Genomic DNA, 22,385 nt, shown 5'->3' with positions numbered 1-22,385 from the left:
ACACATCCTCATGTAACAGCAGTGGTCGAAGTGAGCGGGAGCGGTGCTCCTCTACTTTTTTGTAATTAAGTTTTACTGCTCCTATACTTTTATTTTAAAAAGAAACCGTCCCGGAAAGGTTTCGTTTTAAAATAACAGTGTAGGATGCAGTTGAAACTTGCACTTTCAGTGCGCTGAACTGAACATTCCCTTAAACAGCAGGGGCATGTGTTTGGGGTGTGTATTGTGTGTGGGAGGCAGTGTGGTGATGGGGTTTGTGAGGAGGGGGTGCAGGCTAGCAGGGAACATAGTTCCACTACTTCTTTTCGTGCACTTTGACCACTGTGGAACAGATGTATTAAAGCCAGGATAGTTTACCAGTCCGGAAAGGTCATAGGAGACAATGATGAGCTTTGGGAGTTTCACCATCTACAATTTCCCCATCGCTTCCATCTTTCCCATCATTTATTTTATTTATTTGGATTTGTAGAGCGCACTACAGCCCGCAGGCATCGAGGCACTATATCAGAGCTTAAGAAGGCTTGCTTAAGGGTTACATAGAAGCCGCCCAATGAAAGACTTGTTATGGTGCAGAGTCAATGGTTACATAGTAGCATAAAATACATGTTATACAGTCAGACAAGATTTGTTTTTATGGCCTTACGAAAGTCGGACTGTGATTCAATAAGCCTGATGTGAAGTGGTAAGGAGTTCCAGAGTGTGGGGGCCACCGTAGGGAAACTGGAGCCACCTGCACAAGCTTTACGTGTTCTGGGAACGGATAACAGGTTGCAATAGGGTTATCTGGATGGTCTAAGGGTAGTGGGTTTGGTGATCCTTTGCACAAGGTAAGGGGGCCAGGTCATGGACACACTTGTGAGTAAGGGCAAGAGCTTGAAAGATGATCCTTTCTTTTACTGGAAGCCAGTGGACCTGTCTTCTGAGCTCTGAGATGTGTTCTCTACGCGAGAGACCAGTGGCGGCTCTGAGCGCATTGTTTTGCACAATTTGAAGCTTGGCAACATTCTTCACTGATGTGCCTACGAGCTGAGCGTTACAGTAATCAAGCCTGGAGCCGATTATGGCCCTGGCGATGGTGAGGCAATTTTGTTGGGACAGGAAAGGTCTTACTGAATTGCTGAGTTTGGAGTGGTAGGTGGAGGTGGAGGTGGAAGCTATGGCGTTAACCTGTCTGTTCATGGTCAAGTCTGGTTCCAGGTAGAGACCTAAAGTTTTGATGGATGGTGAAACGGCGATAGGGATATTGTCAATGGTGAAGGAGGAGTATTGGTTGTCCAACTTGCTCAAGGTGGAGGGGGAGCCAACCAGCAAAAGCTTGGTTTTCTCACGGTTGAGGCATAACCAGTTTTCTGCCATCCATGATTGGATTGTTATGTAAATGGAGTCCAGTGTGTTCTGGTCGGACAGGTAGTTACCCGAGAGGGGGATGAGTACCTGGGTGTCATCCGCATAGTTCGTATATGAGATACCCAAGATTTTAAACAGTGGCCTCATGAAGAGGTTGTAGAGGGTGGGGGTCGTGCATAACCCTTGCGGAACCCCACATTTGATGGTGCTGGGGTCAGCGTACGAGTCAGAGAAAAGCTTCATTGCTCTGTCCTTTAAGAAGGAGGCTATCCAGTGGCGTGCGCTGTCAGAGAAGTTGGCTACTGAGGAGAGATGTGGGCATAGAGTTTTGTGGTCGACCAGATCAAAGGCCACCGACAGATCCAGGAGCAAAAGGAGCGCAGGTTTGCCTGCGTCTCTGAGGTCATCAATCTGTTTTTTTAGGTCAAGGAGAGCCGTTTCGGTCCTATGACGTGACCTGAACCCTGATTGTCTGAGTCCTAGGAAATGATTGTCTTCTAGGAATTTCTGTATTTGCAGGTAAGCTGCTTTATCCAGAATTTTTAATAGGAAGGGTATGGTGGTGATGGGCCTGTAATTACCTGGGAAGGAGGGTCAAGGGAGGGCTTTTTAAGTATTGGACAAACCCACGCTTCCTTTAGTCCCAATGGGACATGGCTAGAACGAAAAGAGGCGTTGATAAATGCTGTGATGATAGGGGCTAGGGAAGGGCCACAGTCCTTGATGACTTGTGCTGGGCAGGCATCGCCTTTGCAATTGGAAGGTTTGATGGATCGGAGGAGTGTTATAACCTCCGTCACATTCATGTCTTTAAAGTCAAACAGAGGAGAGTGACTGGAGCTGGCTGCTGGCGTTAGGTTACATTGACTGCTGGCGACCAGTTTGGTGAGATCACGTTGGTGGGCAAGGATTTTGGCCTGCAAAGTTTCCAGTTTGCTTAGCATGGCTGACTGGATGGAGTTGCACCAAGTTTCGTCCTTCACAAAAGGTGATGGAGGGGAGGAGGGGAGCCTCAAGCTCTCTGAATATGGCAAATATTTTTTTAGTTACGGATTTATCATTGGCTATCCTTGTATTGAAGGAGGAGGCTTTGGCATTGATGATGGCGATTTTGTATTGTTTAGAGATAGATTTGAAGGCGATTCTAGTAGCCTCTGTGGGGTTGTTAATCCAGGTGGACAGTGCAGCCCTTTTTTTCCCACGCCTCTGTAGGAGATCATAGAATGAAGCCCCAGCGGTTTCCAGTTCTGCTTGAGATTTGTGAGATTCTTTTTCACGCTTTTTTGTTGCAGTAAGGCACCCCACTCTGATCTACATTGCAGCTGTAAATGTCTGACAAAATTGTCAATATACCTCTTTCTGTGGAAATGACTCCAATGTGCCAACTCTGCTTGGTATACCAATGCATATGCTGGTGAAGGTGTATTTTATAAAGTTAATGGGAATTTTGTTGTGTCTCATTCCTGAATGTCTGATCAGATTGAGAGGCTGGTGTTACTTATGTCTGGTTGCCCTCAAATATGCTTTCATTCCTGGTTGTAACAATGCATGATAGCGCAAAGTTTATCCCATCTTTGCTTGTAGCAGCTTGTTTGATTCTTAGGAGTGTAACTTGCATTTACATTTCTCCTAAATGTTGGTCAGAGTCTGAACTTGCTCAAGTGGGGTAATAAGCATCCATCACAGTAACTTGTTGGGGTTTCTGTCACCACCTTCTCTGACCCCATTTACGTTAGATGCAAAGCCTTTTTTTGGGTTCTTTCCTGACTTTTCTCAGGGTCTCATCTTTACTCACTTTCGGGTTTAGGACCTCCATATTCCATATTTTTTGCAAGTCTTGTTCACCTCTTATCTAGGTCCCTTCTCTCAAACATTTACCTCACTGTGCTCGCCTCTGCCTTTGGGTGTTGTCTTTTGTCCTGTCACTATCAGGTGTTTCTTTACTGGCCTGGATATTTCCCTGTTCCCCTTCTGGAACTAGATCTGCCCATCTATCTGGGCCTACTGGTGTCTCACCAAGAGGTCTCTGTAAGGTTTTGCTGAGCTTAGTTTCGTCATACCTCCTCCATTCCATACTTTGGTATTTTATCCTCTCTTACTCAAGGCCACTCTCCAAGTATCTGCCTTTCAGATTTATTTCCTCTTCTTGGATCGTCACTCATTTCCGCTGACAATCTCCTCAGTTAACCCTCTCCTTTCTCATGACCCTGCAAGCTCATCAAACTTGCCAACTCTCTTCGGCTTCTTCCCCGGTTCTGTACTCCTTTCATGTCTCTAGTCCATGTCTGAGAGGCCTGCTCCAGTCTATTGCCATTTTTCCCATTTCTCCCTTCTTGTTCCATCCGCCTTCTTAATTTCTAACTTTTCCCTCAAGACAAACAACCCTTTCTGTACAACTTCGGCTTCATGGGCTTGGTGTCTCGCAGTTGTTCCCACTTCCTACCTTCAATGAAACTCACCTGTTGGAAGGCAAGGCTGTGAACGGTGCCTTTGAAGTGCAGCTTATCCTCGGGTCTGCCAAGCTATAGTTCTCACTCTGGTCTTCTGCATCCATTACTTCTTCTCTTCTTCTCCACCTTGCATCTATGGCTCCATGCAATTGTGCCCCAGTTTGGTGAGATCATGTTGGTGGGCAAGGATTTTGGCCTGCAAAGTTTCCAGTTTGCTTAGCATGGCTGACTGGATGGAGTAGCACCAAGTTTCATCCTTCACAAAAGGTGATGGAGGGGAGGAGGGGAGCCTCAAGCTCTCTGAATATGGCAAATATTTTTTTAGTTACGGATTTATCATTGGCTATCCTTGTATTGAAGGAGGAGGCTTTGGCATTGATGATGGCGATTTTGTATTGTTTAGAGATATATTTGAAGGCGATTCTAGTAGCCTCTGTGGGGTTGTTAATCCAGGTGGACAGTGCAGCCCTTTTTTTCCCACGCCTCTGTAGGAGATCATAGAATGAAGCCCCAGCGGTTTCCAGTTCTGCTTGAGATTTGTGAGATTCTTTTTCACGCTTTTTTGTTGCAGTAAGGCACCCCACTCTGATCTACATTGCAGCTGTAAATGTCTGACAAAATTGTCAATATACCTCTTTCTGTGGAAATGACTCCAATGTGCCAACTCTGCTTGGTATACCAATGCATATGCTGGTGAAGGTGTATTTTATAAAGTTAATGGGAATTTTGTTGTGTCTCATTCCTGAATGTCTGATCAGATTGAGAGGCTGGTGTTACTTATGTCGGGTTGCCCTCAAATATGCTTTCATTCCTGGTTGTAACAATGCATGATAGCGCAAAGTTTATCCCATCTTTGCTTGTAGCAGCTTGTTTGATTCTTAGGAGTGTAACTTGCATTTACATTTCTCCTAAATGTTGGTCAGAGTCTGAACTTGCTCAAGTGGGGTAATAAGCATCCATCACAGTAACTTGTTGGGGTTTCTGTCACCACCTTCTCTGACCCCATTTACGTTAGATGCAAAGCCTTTTTTTGGGTTCTTTCCTGACTTTTCTCAGGGTCTCATCTTTACTCACTTTCGGGTTTAGGACCTCCATATTCCATATTTTTTGCAAGTCTTGTTCACCTCTTATCTAGGTCCCTTCTCTCAAACATTTACCTCACTGTGCTCGCCTCTGCCTTTGGGTGTTGTCTTTTGTCCTGTCACTATCAGGTGTTTCTTTACTGGCCTGGATATTTCCCTGTTCCCCTTCTGGAACTAGATCTGCCCATCTATCTGGGCCTACTGGTGTCTCACCAAGAGGTCTCTGTAAGGTTTTGCTGAGCTTAGTTTCGTCATACCTCCTCCATTCCATACTTTGGTATTTTATCCTCTCTTACTCAAGGCCACTCTCCAAGTATCTGCCTTTCAGATTTATTTCCTCTTCTTGGATCGTCACTCATTTCCGCTGACAATCTCCTCAGTTAACCCTCTCCTTTCTCATGACCCTGCAAGCTCATCAAACTTGCCAACTCTCTTCGGCTTCTTCCCCGGTTCTGTACTCCTTTCATGTCTCTAGTCCATGTCTGAGAGGCCTGCTCCAGTGTATTGCCATTTTTCCCATTTCTCCCTTCTTGTTCCATCCGCCTTCTTAATTTCTAACTTTTCCCTCAAGACAAACAACCCTTTCTGTACAACTTCGGCTTCATGGGCTTGGTGTCTCGCAGTTGTTCCCACTTCCTACCTTCAATGAAACTCACCTGTTGGAAGGCAAGGCTGTGAACGGTGCCTTTGAAGTGCAGCTTATCCTCGGGTCTGCCAAGCTATAGTTCTCACTCTGGTCTTCTGCATCCATTACTTCTTCTCTTCTTCTCCACCTTGCATCTATGGCTCCATGCAATTGTGGCACAGGCGTGCAACATCTGTCTTAAGGTCAGCCTGTCTTAATTCGGACCTTGCCTGACTTCCTTCCAGAATTTAAATTCTGTTCCAGTTTCTTCACTACTTCATAATTGAAGGTTCTCCATGTTTCCAACCTTGCCATCCATTCCCCGCTGGCTGGAATGGATCATCAGCTGACTTGTGGATCCTAAGAGAAACTCTTGGCCCAAATGGCACTGGTCTCTTTGGGACCCTGCCAGACAACACATCCTCCCACCAACAGCCCCCCTTTGTGTATTCCATTCAGTAATCTTTCCTCGTTTACATAATTAAAGGATTCAGAAGGTTGACAGGTCAATTTACTGGCCACCTGTCCACTCTAGGGCGGATTGGGGTTTTGACTTCATCACAGGCCACAGTGTACATCCTCCTCCAGCACACCTCAGGTCACCCCACCACAGACGCCAGACCCTGAACACCTTGGGCACAACAGGTAAAATGCCAAGCTACACTGCCAGGTGATAGGTAATGAAAAGAAAGTAATCTGTAATTTGCGTCAATTTATCACGTCATCACACCGCTTTAAGTCCCAGGAGGATAGCTCAGCGGCAACGTGCTCGCCTCGGAAGCAAGACGACATGAAGCAACACAGGTTCAATCCCCGGGTCCGCACTTAGAAACCCCAGGGTATTTAAGTGCGTTATAAATGCGCAACTAAGACAAAACAACTACGCAACTAAATCAAACAATTCCTGGACAAGTACCTCAATGCCCGCGGGCTGTGTGAGCGCTTTAAAAATGCAAATAAATAAATAAGTAACAGCCATTTTAGTTTCACTGCTGTGTATACGCTGCGAGGACAATCGCAATTGGGGAACCATCTTTCATACTGGTAAGTCAATATTTACTAGCTCTTAAAACAAGCTAGTCATTGCATCTTTAAGCTGCATCCACATTGTCCTATACAAAATGTGTAAAATAGTAAACTTTAAATTGCAGGTATTACTAAACACAGGGAAGGGTCAGATGAAATCCAACTGCCTTCTCTCTACTGCAACTTTTGTGTCCACATTTAATAGACTTAATCAATTTCCAGTGAAACAGCACATAGAGTGAGTAATCAAGCCAACATAGAATTTCGTTTAATCATGTTTAACTTTATGAAATTCAGCCAGCAATACTTACATTTTGGTAAATTGAAAATTATTATTCTTTTTGCTTTTCATTTAGAATTGTTTATATCCTCCTGATGAAACACATGTTGAGGAATTATTCATACTTATGAGGAATTCACAAAACACTATTATAATTCATGAAAACTTCACAATAAATATTTAAATTGGCGCAAATTACAGATTCCTTTCTTTTCATTACCTATCTTCTTATATATTGGGCAGCCTCAATATTATGAGAATCCATTTTTTGCAGACCATTACCTCATCATCCATATATAAAATGCCTGTTATCAACAAGGACTCGCCATCGGTTGCTTTAAGGCTGTAATATTAACATAACTTACACTGCCCGGTGACTTGGCCCACCTCAGCACATCCATGAACACACCAGACCAAGGAAGAGTCAAAGGCTTACCAGAAACCACATGTGGTAGGGGCTGGGTTTCTGCCAGATAGTGGAGATGCAAAAAGCCAGGCATTCATGATTGAGTCAAAAAAAGTTTTATTGTTTAAGAGTCAATAAGACGGGAGACCATCAGGTGGCGCAGACATGATGGCAGCCTGAGCCATCGTCTCCTTCTCTGGGCATCACTACGTGAGGAAAATCTGTATGAAAACAAATACTTTGTACTTCAAAATGAACGTTCTGTATCATCATTATTATTATTATTATTATTATTATTATTATTATTATTATTATTAAGTTGCCAAGCAGCAGTGGGAGAAACTTCAAGCAAAAACGTGCACGCTGTCATATGCAATTTGAATGTGCAAGCCAGGCCTCGGGAATCACACTGGGAAAAGAAATGGCGGCTGCGAAGCGTGGGCCTGCCTTAGTAATACTCAGCTCCTCCTGCAAACAAAAAATCGCCCAATGAAAGGGAAGCACCTAAACAGAGTGGCGAAAGGACGGCTCCGGTGCACCGAAAACACACAGGGCACAGGATCGCACATCAGTGGGGAGTATCTCTTCCACTCCCCCTCACCATCGGGAGCGCTGGAAAGGGCTCCGGCACTCGTAGAGAACACTTGCCCGGAGGGTACGCAGTGAAGCTGAGCACCTTTTTTTTTCCTTTCCCCCTCTCATCACTGGAATTTATGAAAGAGGGCCCCAGTGACTGCCGAACCATGAGTAGTCCCTGCCCTCCCTGGGGGGAGAATAAAATAAAGAGCACCCTGCCCGTTTCATGAAACATGCTTGAGGCGCAGCAAGGAGAACGGGGCACTCTGGGCTTGCTTGCCTGCGGCTATGTCAGGAACTCGGACCCCCGGCCCGAGCCGCCGGAGGAACGTGGAGCAACCAAAGGACCCCCACCCCATTCTCCCACCGCCAACAAAGACAAAGGGATGGCATAAAGCTAGCGCAATAGCACACACAATTTAAAACTGAGGAGGGGACGACAGAACGAAATAATAACAAAACACAACAATAAAAGAGGGAAGAGTGCGGACCAAACGGGGGGGGTCAGGAGGAACTGCAGAAAGCACTCACTTGCACTGAGGCATAGTTGAGGAGTTGCATTATATGCCGCAGCAAAGACGACTGCCGCTGCAGCGAGGCCGGATTGGCAGCAGGCCTGACAGCACTAGCACCAATCACCGGCACACAGCAAGAGTAGATCAGGCGGCACAAACACCCCAAGGCAAACAACGGAATCGAACACTTGGTGAACCCCTCTGACGCCATATGCTCATACTAGTCCCACGTATACAAGTCTCCACAACAGCGCGACTGAGTCAGAGAGCAGGCACCCTATCAATATTCAGAGCACACTACCCAGGAGAGTACGAGAAAAGCTCCTGCCCTTACTTGACTCCCTGAAGAAGAAGCAGACTGTAGAGTGAAAGCCTTTTGCGCATGGACCACAGACCCTGCACACACCACGTGCGTGGACAGCATAAATAGTGTGAACAGGAGGCCAATATTACTGGTACCAACTAGAATCAAGCTGGACCCCAACACCTTGGCCTTACTTCAGACGTTTCGCTGACCCAACTCAGCCATGGAGTCAACAGAAGCACAGAGTTCAACAGACATCCAATGATCTAGACAGTGCCACCAAGTCGTACAATAGGCTGTTGCTAGGGGAAATAAGGTCTATAAAGTCGAGTCTCACAAACGGTTTCTGACCTGCAGACCAGAGTGGCAAAGGCTGAGGACCGACTTGAGGTGGTGGAAAACAACCAGCAATCAGGGGACATAGCCACGATGCAGTATGAGGCACGCCTCCAAGACCTGGAACAAAAAGAAAGAGACATGCAAGCAAAACTTGATGATCTTGAAAACAGAGAGCGGCGATCGAACATACGGATACTAGGCTTGGCGGAAGAACAAGGAGAATCCCCAGTGAACTTGGAACTGAAAGTAAAAGCCCTTATTCAGACCCTCTAATAACTCAGACCTGCCAAAGCTAGAATTCGATAGAGTGCATAGAGCAGGAGAGCCCACACGAGGTCCACGATCGGTGCTGGTTAAGTGCCACTATTACTCCCAAAGGCAAGACATTCTGCAGAGAGCAAGGGAGAAAGGAACAATTGAATTTGGAGGCGCAAAGGTTACGCTGTATCAAGATCTCTCAGCTATGACCCTCACCAAGAGAAGAGGATGCCACCTCCTCACGATCTGGCTACAAGAAAAAGGCACTCGCTATCGATGGGGTCACCCCTTCTCTTTTGAATATGCAGGGGTGGAGTTTAGGGTCACTACGATAGAAGAAGCAGTCAGAGCTTTGCAACAACTTCAAGGCTCAGCAGAGGACATTGACATAGATTCCTGCAGGAGGCCGGAGGGACCCTCGTTAAACCCAGCGCCGAAACTGCCAAGGAGAGGGAAAGTGTCAACGAAGTGGAAGTATAAGCGTCTGAACACTCCATGAGTTTGAATCGATATCTTTATAACTTTATATCTGCTCTTTCTTGGTAGGGTTGAAGCTGGTATGCAACAATAGGAAAGCGCGAGCACCCGCTACTTACTAGAGCGCGCCCGTTCAATTTACAATGGAATAGTTCTAATCCCCTAAATTTCTGGTAAACAAAATGTTTGCGTGATAGTTCTAATCAAATTTGAATGATTGAAGGATGCCTGGAGAGGGGCCCCAACAGAGTGGCCCTTCTTAGTTTATGGCGTCTCCTTAGCCAAAAAAGAATGCTAGAATTAGCTATTTGCGGGGAAAGGGAAGGGGGAGGACACTCGTTTGGAACTTAAGGGGTATTTGAACCACAAGGTAAAACCACACATGCTAAATGTGTCTATGGCAGGGCAATCCAGAATCCTCACAAGGCGGAGGACATACCGCTCCTCAAAACTGCAGAAACTCAGGGCAACTAGCATACAGTTAGCAAACTACAATGGCAAGGGTTGATGGCGTAACCTTTGGGTCCCTGAAAGTGAGGGAGTTAAACTCTACTCAGAAAAGGTCAATGCTGGCAAGACAGTTTAAGCAATCCTGAATGGACATACTATTTGTACAGGAGACGAAATATGTAAAAGGAGGGGAACATAGAGACATTGGGGACTCTATATGGGCCTCCAGTCCCCACAAAAGGGGTGGTGTTGGAATCTTGATCAGGAAATCCTTACCATTTAGGTTAGAGCATACACACAGAGTTGCACAAGGGAGGTATGTCGCATTAAAGGGAGAACTGCAAACCCGTAAAATCACTTTGTGTTCAGTCTATGCGCCCAATCAGAATCAATCACACTTCTCTGAACCCCTGTTTGATCTCTTGAGTGAATGGAAGGAGGGTATCCTGAATTATGGGGGACATTTTAATGTTGTAGCAAACAAGGAACTAGGCTGGCAATCGATGCAGCAGGTGATGCAACCACCAAGTAGCCAACAAGGAGACCACTTCCTTAGTCAGCTAAAACAGCACCACCTAATCGACACATGGTGTGAGACTCATCCCAAGGACAGAGGCTACACTTTCTTCTCACCCCGCACCAAAGTTTCTCCCCTATTATCTCCTGCTGGGAGCAGAATGTGAGGGTGAGATTCTCGAGGCATCCATAGAAGTAGTTGCCTGGACAGACCACGAGTTATACACGCTTCAACTGAGTTTGGGCCTCCCCCATAGAGCAGATAGACGATGGATCTGCAATGACTTCCTGTGCAGAGACCCAGTGTTTAGGGATTCTCTTTCAGAAGCCATTGCAGATTATTTTGAAACAAACGATGTAGATGGCATGTCACTAAACACGGTATGGGAAGCAGCAAAAGCCACAATAAGGGGGATCCTGATTTCAGAAGGGGTGTCCAAGAAAAGGCTACGGCAACGTAGGGAGGCAGAACTTAAAAAAGATATTTCCCACCTAGAGCGAAACTTTCGCCAGCACCCTAACCAAGCAGAGGACAGGTTGTCACGGATGAAACAACTGAGAGAGGAGCTTAAAGACATTTGGGGAGGAAAGGCTCTTACACAGCTCAAATACCTAAAACAAAAAATGTTTGAGAAGGGAGATAGGCCCACACAATGCTAGCAAACCGACTGAGGAAACAAAGGGCTGATAGAGGTTCGTGATGAAAGGGGAGACATGCTCACAGACCCTCACGATATAGTAAATTGCTTTTCAAAGTACTACTCGCAGTTGTATACAGCTGAAGGGAATAGTACACCAGCGTCCATAGAAGAATTCCTAGCAACTCTCCCCTGCCCATCTATAGATCCTGAACTTTTAGAACAACTGAATACGGCTATAACAACTGTAGAAATTCAGAGAGCAATTTCTAACCTAAAAGCTAGTTCGGCCCCAGGTCATGATCGCTACACCCCAGCATTTTATAAGACGAATAGTAATTCCCTCTCACCGTTCTTGACCAAATTATTTAACTCAATAATGTCGACGGATAAGGCCCCCACATCATTCACGGAATCAACAATAATAGTAATCCCTAAAGAAGGTAAAAACCCTCCGGAGTGCACGTCATACCGCCCCATCTCCCTAATTAATGTTGAGGCTAAAATCTATGCAAGCATCCTGGCATCCCGGCTGGCCCTGGTGCTACCTCAACAGATACACACTGAACAAGTGGAATATATGAGGGGTAGGCAAGGAGCGGATAACATAAGGAAAACTCTAGATTTAATGGTTGGCCTCTGCAAGGAAGATAAAGACCCTCTGTTACTATCCTTAGACTCCGAGAAGGCATTCCACTGCATAGAATGGCCCTTCTTGAAAGCAGTACTAAAGTGGGTGAAAGTTGGAATGGCATGGTCACAAGGAGCGCACTATACCACACGGCACAGGCGACAGTCTCCATTAACAGTATTTCCTCTGACCCAATTGACATTACACGTGGCACGAGGCAAGGATGCACCCTCTCTTTCCTGATTGGCAATGTTTGCAGATGATATTCTCCTGTATCTCACTCAACCAGCGGAATCTATTCCGGCCCTCTTCCATGAAATACAAAAATACGGAGCCCTATCAGGCTTTCATTCAAACCTCCAGAAAACTATAGCAGTCCCATTCAGGGAGGGGGAGGACTTTCTCAGACTTTCTCAGACTGCTGGGAGAGAGCTGGGGCCTTAAGATACAAACTCAGCCAGTAAGGTATCTGGGGGCAAATATCACTGTGCCCCTCTCAAATCTTTTCAAAGCAAACTATGTTCCCCTGTGGAAAGCTATCAGGGACGATATGAACATGTGGACAAAATGTAATCTGTCCTGGGCCGCAAGGTTCAGCTCAATTAAAAGGAAAATTTTACCCCGATTCCTCTTTCTCTTTCAATCACTCCCAATTGTTAAACCTGAATCTTTTCTGGCAGATATCAAGCAAGTGTTATTGGAATTCTTATGGGCGGGTAAAAAGCCTAGAATCCCCTACTTCACTCTTGTTTTACCCAAAGAATCAGGTGGCATTGCTTTCCCAGACATCCAGGAATATTACAGAGCCTCCAAATTAAGGGTATTAGTCGATCATCTATGGGAAAACCCAGAGAAACAATGGGTGGCAATTGAGAACCATATCTTTGCCCCAGTCACTTTGGTGGAATGGCTATGGGTTCCACAGTCTGTAATGACGAGGAGAATACGTGAACATCCCATTTTGGAGGTGTTATGGACACTCTGGCGCCCCTCCCGAGCCATGCGAGGGGTCACAACATGGCCCTCCCTGTTAAGTTGTATTTGGTCTCCCCCATACAAAAGTTAATCTGTGAAGTAAATCGATTTCAGAATTGGTACGAGGCTGGAGTAGTAAGAGCAGCACAGATCTGGAGGGAAGGGGTATATATGTATACAATGAAATACGTGATGCCATCGAGGTGAAGAACATTTCTCACATGCAATATTTGCAGTTGCAAAGTGTCCTCATGGATCATTGTTGGGGAAACACTCTACAGCGTCCCCTCACAGCCTTTGAACTCATACTTAGTTCCCCCAGACCGCGAAGGGACTCATTGCTAGTATTTATAAAGCCCTAATCACCAGAGGCCATTTGCCCCGCTCCGCATCCGAAGCTAAATGGAAAACAGAACTAAACCTAACGGACCAACCCGGTGTCTGGAAAGCCATTTGGAGCGCTGTATGGGGATCATCTATTTCGACCCAATACAAAATGCACAATGCGCGTTTGCTAGTTAGATGGCACTATACTCCCAAAAGGCTGTCCAAGATGTTTCCAGGCACCCCTCCACACTGCTGGAGAGGCTGTGGTGAGATTAGCGATTACTGGCACCAATGGTGGGATTGTGAAAAAGTTAAAACATACTGGAAAGAAGTCTTAGGGTGGATCCAGGACATCGACGGGATCCCCAGAACGCGCACTCCTATGTTGATATTATTCGGGTTAGAATCAGATGAGGAAGACTCCCACGTCACTCTCACACACATGCCACAGAACCTGCTACTAGCTTCCAGAGTATGCTTGATTATTAAATGGAAATCAGCAGCCCTTCCTTCCAAAAGAGAGTGGCTAAGTAAAGCGTTTGCAATTTATGAGATGGAAAGCCTAACAGCCGCAGTGATGGAATCGCGAAGAAACAGAGATTCGATCTGGCTACCCTTTGAGGAGTACTAAGCAGAGTATTGACGCCTGCTAAGTCACAATGACTGATGCCCCCAAACAAATCCTCTTCCAAGTTATTTGTGAGGTTAACAAATGCACTTGCTTAAGGTTTTTGTTTTCTCCCGTGAGGATGCGGTGCGAAGAGGCCATACCTATAATGAGCTGGTACAACACTGTGCGATTTGTTTGGTTATTCATTTGTTTAAAGCAGCTATGGGAGGAGGGTTAACACAAGTTGCGATGTGTGAGTTTATTGCATTTTTTGTATTGACTATATGAGAGATATTTGAAGCTGCACTGACCACTACAGTGAATTAAAACATGTATTGTGTTAGATTGATACAAAAATTAATAAAGACTGTTTAAAAAAAAAAGGAGTCAATAAGACATAAGATGAAAATTGTGGATCAGTGCACTAAACAGCATGATAGACGTTATTATTTGAATATATCTCACATACTATCCATTTCCACACATGTAGTCAAAATGTCAGGGGTGGCCTAGATTGTCAGCTCAATTTGGTAAAATAGCCTTTCCTTCCAGTGGATGGCTGGGAGCATTTCTAGCCCAACATGGCTAATAAGTACTGCTTTCCCATCAATCAGGCAATTAGCTGGCAACATAATAGGGATCCCAGTAGGAAGGAATTTGCATCACAACTCTTGCTTTTCTTCCCGATCAAAGCTGGTGTGCTGTCATTCTATCCCTATTCTCATTCTTGGACACAAAAGAAGGCCAAAGGAAGCAAAGGCTGGGAGAATGGCACATCCTCTGTGAATCTGACATATAAATAATGAGTGCTTTGACAGTGAACAAGAAAAGCTTCAGATTGTGTTTTTTTTACGCCAGGCGCACTCTCCTCCATACACTTACTGTGCTTTATGTGCTTGCGCAAGTTGCATATTGACATGATCCTGTGCTTTTCGAAGTTCCTTTTCCTGTCGCTTCTGCTGCCTTTCAGCAAGCACCATCGCCCTGGCAGCCTGTACACGTTGTCGATCCCAGTCTGCTGCTCTCTGACGTTCTTCTTCTTGCAGCCTCTATAAAACAGTTCATAAAAATGAAAAAAAAAATATATTCTTAGGATCCATTCATAGAGACGATTACTTAAATACTGCTCATCCTACAAGTCTTGTAACAGAAAGTACAATTTAATTACCATAGTACCTTTTGTGCTGAACTCCAGCTTGCCACAGACTCCTGGAATAGCTGTACCCACAGTTACAGTGAATATAATTTCCTACAAAGCACATGGAAATGGATGTGCAGCTCCATCGGCTTGCATGCCCCACCCAGGCTCCAAGTTCTACACCTCAGTCCTATTCTCATAGACAATGTCTCAACAATTTGAAAATGGAGGGATGGATGGTGGGCAGGTCATAAGTAGGGAAGGGGACTGTACGGGGTCAAGAGTAAGACTCGGACACAGTGGTATATTACGTTTTTGGTTATAAACTTTCCTTGTCAAAATGATAAGAGGAGTTAGGGAAATCCAATCTATTCCTAACTCTATGAGGGTTTTTGCCCTGCCTCAACAAAACTAAGGAACGTCTATGTCAGGATGTTAAACAAACAGGGTCCACTTCTTTGCTACCAAGCAGGTTATCATTTCGGCCAGTCACACTCGGGGAGACCTGACATATCAAGCAGCCTCCATACAAATCTTCCAGGACTTAGCGCCCACCACTGTCCAGCAACGGAGAGCCCCAAGACCATTGACAGTCTTACTCCAAGATCAAGAGATAAAATATCGATGGCTTTTTCCGGCATCGCTGCAGTTCTCATTTGAAGGACAGACACGTACAGTCCACTCCCTCGATGAAGCGGGTGGCGTCATGGGTGGGAAACCATCGACCCCGGACGAAGATTTAACTAATCTGTCACCCAATAAAATCCAAAATCCGACCCCGAAATCACAGCGAAACCGCTGGATGAAAGTCCCCAATGGGGGATGCCTCCTCCACCACTCCAGTTTGACATGAAGCTTCCTGTGCTCCGAGCCGGAACTTACACTCTCGGCGCCCGAGCGTCCCACGATATGCCCCAGCTGAGTGAATGGACACACACTCCAGCCATGGGCCCTCTGGGCCTGTTTTGATTAGATTTTGGTTTTTGACTTATTTATTGTTGGACCCTCCCATGGGGCCCGTAGGTAGACGGGCCACGTTTGGCCTAGTTTTTGTTATGAAGAAAACCTGCTTGCAGCAGACAGTATCCACAGCCTGGCACCTGAAGACATCCTCCCATCAACAGCGCTCCCCTCCCCTCTCGCCTGACCTCTGAAGGTATAACACGTGAGGCCCCTCTGCCATACATTAAGTTGCGTTATGTCTCACTAAATGTTAGAGGCTTGAATTCTCCCGTAAAACGCAAATCCACTCTCAAACGTCTACAAGACATCCAGAGCTCAGTGGCGTTGCTCCAGGAGACACACCTGAGGGCGGAAGACTCCCCATGGCTGTGAAGTCGGGTGTTCCCGACTCAATATTTGGCTCCAGGCGACGGCAAGAGAGGGGGCACAGCGATCCTATTAGCGAGAGGGGCGCCCTTCAAGGAGAAGGATATCCTGCGGAGCCCAGATGGCAGATACATCGCAATAAAGTGGGACCTCTATGATCAACTACACACACTAACTGCTGTCTACGCCTCGAAAGAAGGCAAAGAAGACTTCTTCACGGATCATGAATCGACACTCCTCCCCTTTATCGGGGGCAAGTGGTTATAGGGGGCGAATTTAATGGGGTCCCAAACCACTTGAAAGACAAATCCGGTACCCCGGCACCGAGGGACTTCAAGATTGCATTGGGCCTCTGCCACCTATTTAAATCTCTGGGGGTGGTGGACACTTGGAGGGTCCTCCATCCCGAAAAAATAGACTTCTCTGTTGTTCACCCGTCCACCGCTCCTCGCCCCGAATAGATTTGCTATGTCCACTCCATAACGGCTAACATTAACCGATGACGTGGAAATTGGTACAAAATTCTTATCTGACCATGCCCCGATCTTGCTGACCCCCCGGATCTTCGACCCTGACCCACTGAAGAAACCTTGATGGACTCTTTATGAACCAATGCTGCATGATATGGCTGTGCGAGACTCCATAACCAAAGCGATACATAACTACTTCAGGGAAAATCCGCCAGACCTTACTTCCACAGCGACAAGATGGGAAGCCATGAAGGCAGTGATCAGAGAGGAATTGATAGCTCAGACAGCAGCATACCGCAAAAGACGCACCGAGATGAAAGAGCAGCTGGAAAAGGAAGTGGCTAAAGCAGAATCACTCCACAAGAAGGGCTGACCGCCGAAAGCTGCTAAACTCCTGAGATTGGCTCCAACGAAATTGGAGGCCCATTATGTGGAGGGCATCACCCAGACACTGATCAGAACTAAACAGAGTTACTATGTGAATGGCAATAAAGCCAACAGATTCTTGGTCAGCAAACTCGCCAGGACCCGTGGACGGAACTACATCATTGCTCTAAGGGGGGCGAAAGGCAGGATCCTATATGGGGAAGATGCGAAGCTTCAAACAGCAACGGCCCATCTAGCTGACACATTGACTACCTCCCTCTGACCGCAAGCGCAACAGGAACAATTTGTGGCACAGTCCAATCTCCCTCACTTATCGGAGACAGACAGCTCCTCCTTGGAGGCCCCCATTACCGCGTAAGAGATTGAGGTGGTGCTCAAAACCTTGAAACCCAGAGCTCTGGGGCCAGACGGCTTCGCGCCCAAATTCTATAAGCTCTCCCGCCCTCTGCTTCTGGGCCCAATAACCAAACTGTTCAACTCCTTTAGGGACACGGGTACGATCACGCCCTCCATGCAAGAGTCCACCACAATCCTACTCCTGAAGCCTGGTAAAGACCCGAAAGACTGTGTATCATACAGGCATATATCTCTCCTCAACGTAGATGACAACATCTATTCTAAAGTGCTGGCGAATATACTGGCAGTGGTCCTTCCATCCATCGTAGACCCAGACCAAACAGGCTTCATCAGAGACAGGAGCACAGGGGACAATATCCACGAGCCCTCACCCTCATCGAGGTAGCCGCCCGGAGTCAGCAGGAACTAGCGGCCCTGACATTGAACGCCACCAAAGCTTTCGATAGGGTGGATTGGAACTTTATGCGCCTCACATTGGAAGCCTTTCAAATTGGCCCCTCCTTCTGCAGGATGTTGCTAGCTAACTATCAAACCCCGAAGACACCATTGAGGTTAAATCAAAAACACTCGGCCCTGGTTCATCTGTCAAGAGGGACGAGACAGGGATGCCTGCTTTCCCCATTGATCTTTGCCCTTGTGATGGAACCGTTCGCTCGAAGGATTCACCTGAATGACAAGATTACTGGGATGAACATATCCGGCGAACAGTTCAAAATCTCTTTATACGCCGATGACGTAATGTTCTCCATCACTAACTGCCAATCCTCCTTCCCCGCCGCTCTAGCAGAACTGGAAGCCTTTGAACAGGTGGCTGGATTCAAGGTAAACTACTCAAAATCGGAGGCATTGGGAATAAACTTGAGCACAGCCCACTCAGCAGATTTCCAATCGCAATGCCCAGTGAAATGGAACTCTACATCCTCATTTTACCTCGGGATACACATTACTGCAGACCTGAAACAGCTATACGCAGCAAGTTTTCCCCCTCTGTTCAAGGAACTGGAAGCAGACCTGAAAAGCTGGGAGGGGCAGGAGATCTCCCTACTGGGCAGAGTCACGGCATGTAAGATGAACCTTCTCCCCCGATTTCTATACCTCAGCCGGTCCCTCTCCCAAAACAGCCACTGGAACAACTACAGAAGAAGGGAATAGTTTCTTACCTGTAACTCCATTTCTCCGGCATTGGTATCTTTCATGGATTCACATGCTTAGAATATTCCCCGTCGACAGACTGGGAACCCTCGGTACGTTTATAAAGCCGTTTCCCATAGGAAAACTTCCAACACTTTTGTGTCCTATCTACGTAGTTTTTTGGGGCCGCCCACGCATGCCCCACTAGGACGTAGCGCTATAAATGCCCCGCCCCCGCGGCTCCCTTCAGATTTTGACCCCTCCAAAGCAGAATGGGATGAAAACCTAGTTAAACAAGACGATTGCATTCCGGGGAGGCCGGCGGGCGCATGTGAATCCATGAAAGATACCAATGCTGGAGAAATGGAGTTACAGTTACAGTACATGCACATATCAATACCTATATATATATATATATATGTGTATATATGTCAAATAAGTACAGATCCTTCTTGAAAAGGGCTTACCTTATTGAAACAGATGGCGTAAGACTGCTCTTCCCATTTGTATCTCGTCCGCATGCTGCCGTTCGGGCAGTAATGGCGGGTAAACGTGTGAGACACTGACCATGCCGCTGACTGTCAAATGTCTGTCAGCGGGATTCCTGCCCACAACGCCGTTGACGATGAAGTTGTCGACGAGACCCATCGGGGAAGTCCCTGCTTTGAAATTGCTTTTCCTTTCGCTGAAGGACCATATGCAACGAAGAGTTGTTCCATAGATCTAAGCTGCTGAGTCCGATGAAGGTAACATTTTAGAGCTCTCTTTACGTCCAAGGTATGAAGGACTTTTTCCGCAGCCGATGAGGGCGTCACGAAAAAGGTGGGCAGGACAATGGATGAGTGTTTATAAGCCGTAGGAACTTTTGGAATGAAACGAGGATTAGTTGACAGAACCACTTTGTCCTTAAAAAACTTTAGGTACGGCGGGTCTACGACCAACGCTTGTAACTCTGAGATCCGCCTAGCTGATGTTATAGCTATTAGAAAAGCCGCTTTCCATGACAAGAACTTCATCGATGATGTGGCCATTGGTTCAAAGGGTGCTTTCATTAACCCTGCTAGCACCACATTAGGGCTCCACGTTGGTGGAAAACGTTTAGCCGGAGGGAACGTCCGGAACAAACCCCTCATGAAGTGTTTCACCAACCTGTCACTAAATAAGGGAGACGACTTTCTCCTCCTCATGAACCTAGAGATGGCCACCAGGTGTACCTTTATTGATGAAAAAGATAATCCGCTCTTCGCCAGGTGTAGAAGATACGGCAGAAGCTGTTCCTGAGTTACCCTTAGAGGTTGCACTCCCGTCTATCCTTGACACCACGTACAGAACCTTCTCCACTTACACTCGTACGACTTTTTGGTGGAAGGGGCCCGCACTGCTTGCAGGATTCTCTGACAATCCGACGAAAAATGCTCAAGGCACCAAATTCCGAAAAAAGTCAGGAGCCAAGCTGTGAGATTGAGACTGTCTGGATTGTGATGCCACACTGTTCCTGCGTCCCGGGACAGGAGATTGGGAACCTTCGGGAACGTTATTGGTTTATCCACTGACAGGTGAAGCAGGTCGGAAAACCACGGCTACCTCGGCCAACACGGTGCTCCTAGGATGACCCGGCACCTGTACCTGCGTATCCACGGCAGAGTTCTCTGTATAAGAGGGAATGGAGGGAAGGCGTAGAGGAACTTGCCCATCCACGGGAAGGAGAACGCTTCCCCCAGAGAGCCTTCCTGTGGCCACCTGCTGGCATACATTTCGCACTTCTTGTTCCTCTTCGTAGCGAAGAGATCCAGCGGAGGCCGTCCCCATTTCTCGAAGACTTTCGACAACTGAACGCTGTCTATCTCCCATTCGTGTATTTGGTCAATTTTTCTGCTGAGTGAGTCTGCTTGCTCGTTCCTTACTCCCGGAAGATGATGAGCTACGATGGATATATCGTGTTTCAAAGCCCAATGCCACACCTTCTGAGCCTTGGTGGAAAGGGTTCTGGATCGCGTGCCCCCTTGCTTTCTCAAGTAAAACATTGCCGTTGTGTTGTCTGTCAATATTCTCACTATGGACCCTCTGATGTGCGGCAGGAAAGGCTTCAGGGCCCAGCGCACTGCTCTCAGTTCCAGAACGTTGATGTGCAGGAGAGATTCCCTCCGAGACCAACGCCCTTGCGTTTGTAGAGTGCCCATGTGTCCTCCCCAGCCTGTCAGGGACGCGTCCGTCACTATGGTTAGCCGAAACTCCGGCTCCTGTAGGGATACCCCTCTGGATAGATTCTGAAAGCTCTGCCACCACTGAAGAGCTAGTAGGAGCTTGTCGTCGTCGACGGTCAGTTTGTCCGACCAGAGCCCTTGAGCCTGCGTCCACCGGTCCGCCAGAAACTCTTGAACCGGCCTCATGAACAGGCCGCAGTTGCCCATGAGAGGAATGCAGGACGCCATAGCGCCCAGAATCGACACATATTTTCTCACTGATAGTCTGGTATTGATTTTCAGCTGACCTGCCAATCGATTGAGTTTGGTGATTCTGTCGAGGGATGGCTTCACTAACCCTGACTAGGTCTCAAATTGTGCACCCAGGAACACCAAGCTTCTCAACGGCATTAACAAGGATTTCTCGGAGTTTACCGCAAACCCCAGCCGTTGTAAGAGGTCCATGGTGGCCTGCAAACTTGTGTGAGTCGACATAGGGGAGGACCCCCTCACCAACCAGTCGTCGAGATACGGGTATACATGATGGCCTTGCCTTCTCAGCAAGGCCGCCCCCGGGGCCAAACATTTTGTGAACGTTCTGGGAGAGGATTTCAGCCCAAAAGGAAGTACTGTGAACTGGTAGTGAGTCCCTCCTTCCACAAACCTTAGGAACTTTCCGTGTCGCCGACACATTGGTATGTGGAAGTACGTGTTTTGCAGGTCCAGAGACGCCAGTAAGTCCCCTTCCTGAACTGACCGGATCACTTCCTGGAGCGTGAGCATCTTGAATTTTAGGCTTTTCAACGTCTTGTTTAGATCGCGCAGGTCTAGAATGGGACGCCACTTTCCGTTTGGTTTTTTCACCACAACGTATCGGGAATAAACCCTTGGCCCCTCTGCAACGACGGAACCAATTCTATAGCACCTTTTTGTAGCATAAGTGCTACTTCCTGCTGCAACACGCTCAGATGGGGTTGAGCGACAAACGCCGGTGGAATGTGCGGAGGGTTGCTTTTGAATTGCAGGGAATGTCCGTATCTTACAGTGTCCAACACCCATTGATCCGTTGTTATTTGCGCCCATTTGTTGATGTAGCACGATACCCTGCCTCCCAGAATGTTCCGATGCCCGTCATTGCTGGTCCTTGGTCTGCTTATCCCTCGTCGACGACGAGTAACCTGTTCTCTTCTTGGGGGCCTGGTAGTCTCGGCGTCGTTTTGCTGCTTGAGAAGCCCGTCTGTATCCCTGGGAGGGGTATGCTGGCCTACTGAAGGATCTGTCTCTCGATGCTGAGAATCTGGAGTTTCCCGATGCTCCCCTAAAGGGACGAAAAGACCTGAAACTTCGACCACTTTGGAGGGCCCCCAAGGAACGCGCTGTGTCCGAGTCCTCTTTCATGCCCTTCAGGGCCTCGTCCACCTTCTCGCCGAACAGAAGGTCTCCCTCAAAAGGCATATCCAGCACCTTGTATTGCACCTCTGGTCTAAAGTTGGTGCATTTCAGCCATGCTTGCCTTCGGAGAACCATACCGTTATTCACCTGCTTAAACCCCGATTCC

General features: G+C 47.1%; 1 protein-coding gene across 1 annotated transcript in view; it reads right to left on the bottom strand.

Moving 5' to 3' along the window:
- The window catches only part of RIBC2 (RIB43A domain with coiled-coils 2), a 387,543-nt gene that overhangs the window by 25,839 nt on the left and 339,319 nt on the right, over nt 1–22,385 (bottom strand). Inside the window, exon 6 of the mRNA XM_069628178.1 lies at nt 14,715–14,881. Coding sequence (XP_069484279.1) covers nt 14,715–14,881 — 167 coding nt within the window. The remainder of the gene's footprint in view (nt 1–14,714; nt 14,882–22,385) is intronic.

Source organism: Ambystoma mexicanum, chromosome 12, assembly GCF_040938575.1.
Source record: "Ambystoma mexicanum isolate Mex_15411 chromosome 12, UKY_AmexF1_1, whole genome shotgun sequence".
In the NCBI taxonomy this organism is placed as follows: Eukaryota; Metazoa; Chordata; class Amphibia; order Caudata; family Ambystomatidae; genus Ambystoma; species Ambystoma mexicanum.
This window is presented reverse-complemented; position numbering and strand designations above follow the sequence as displayed.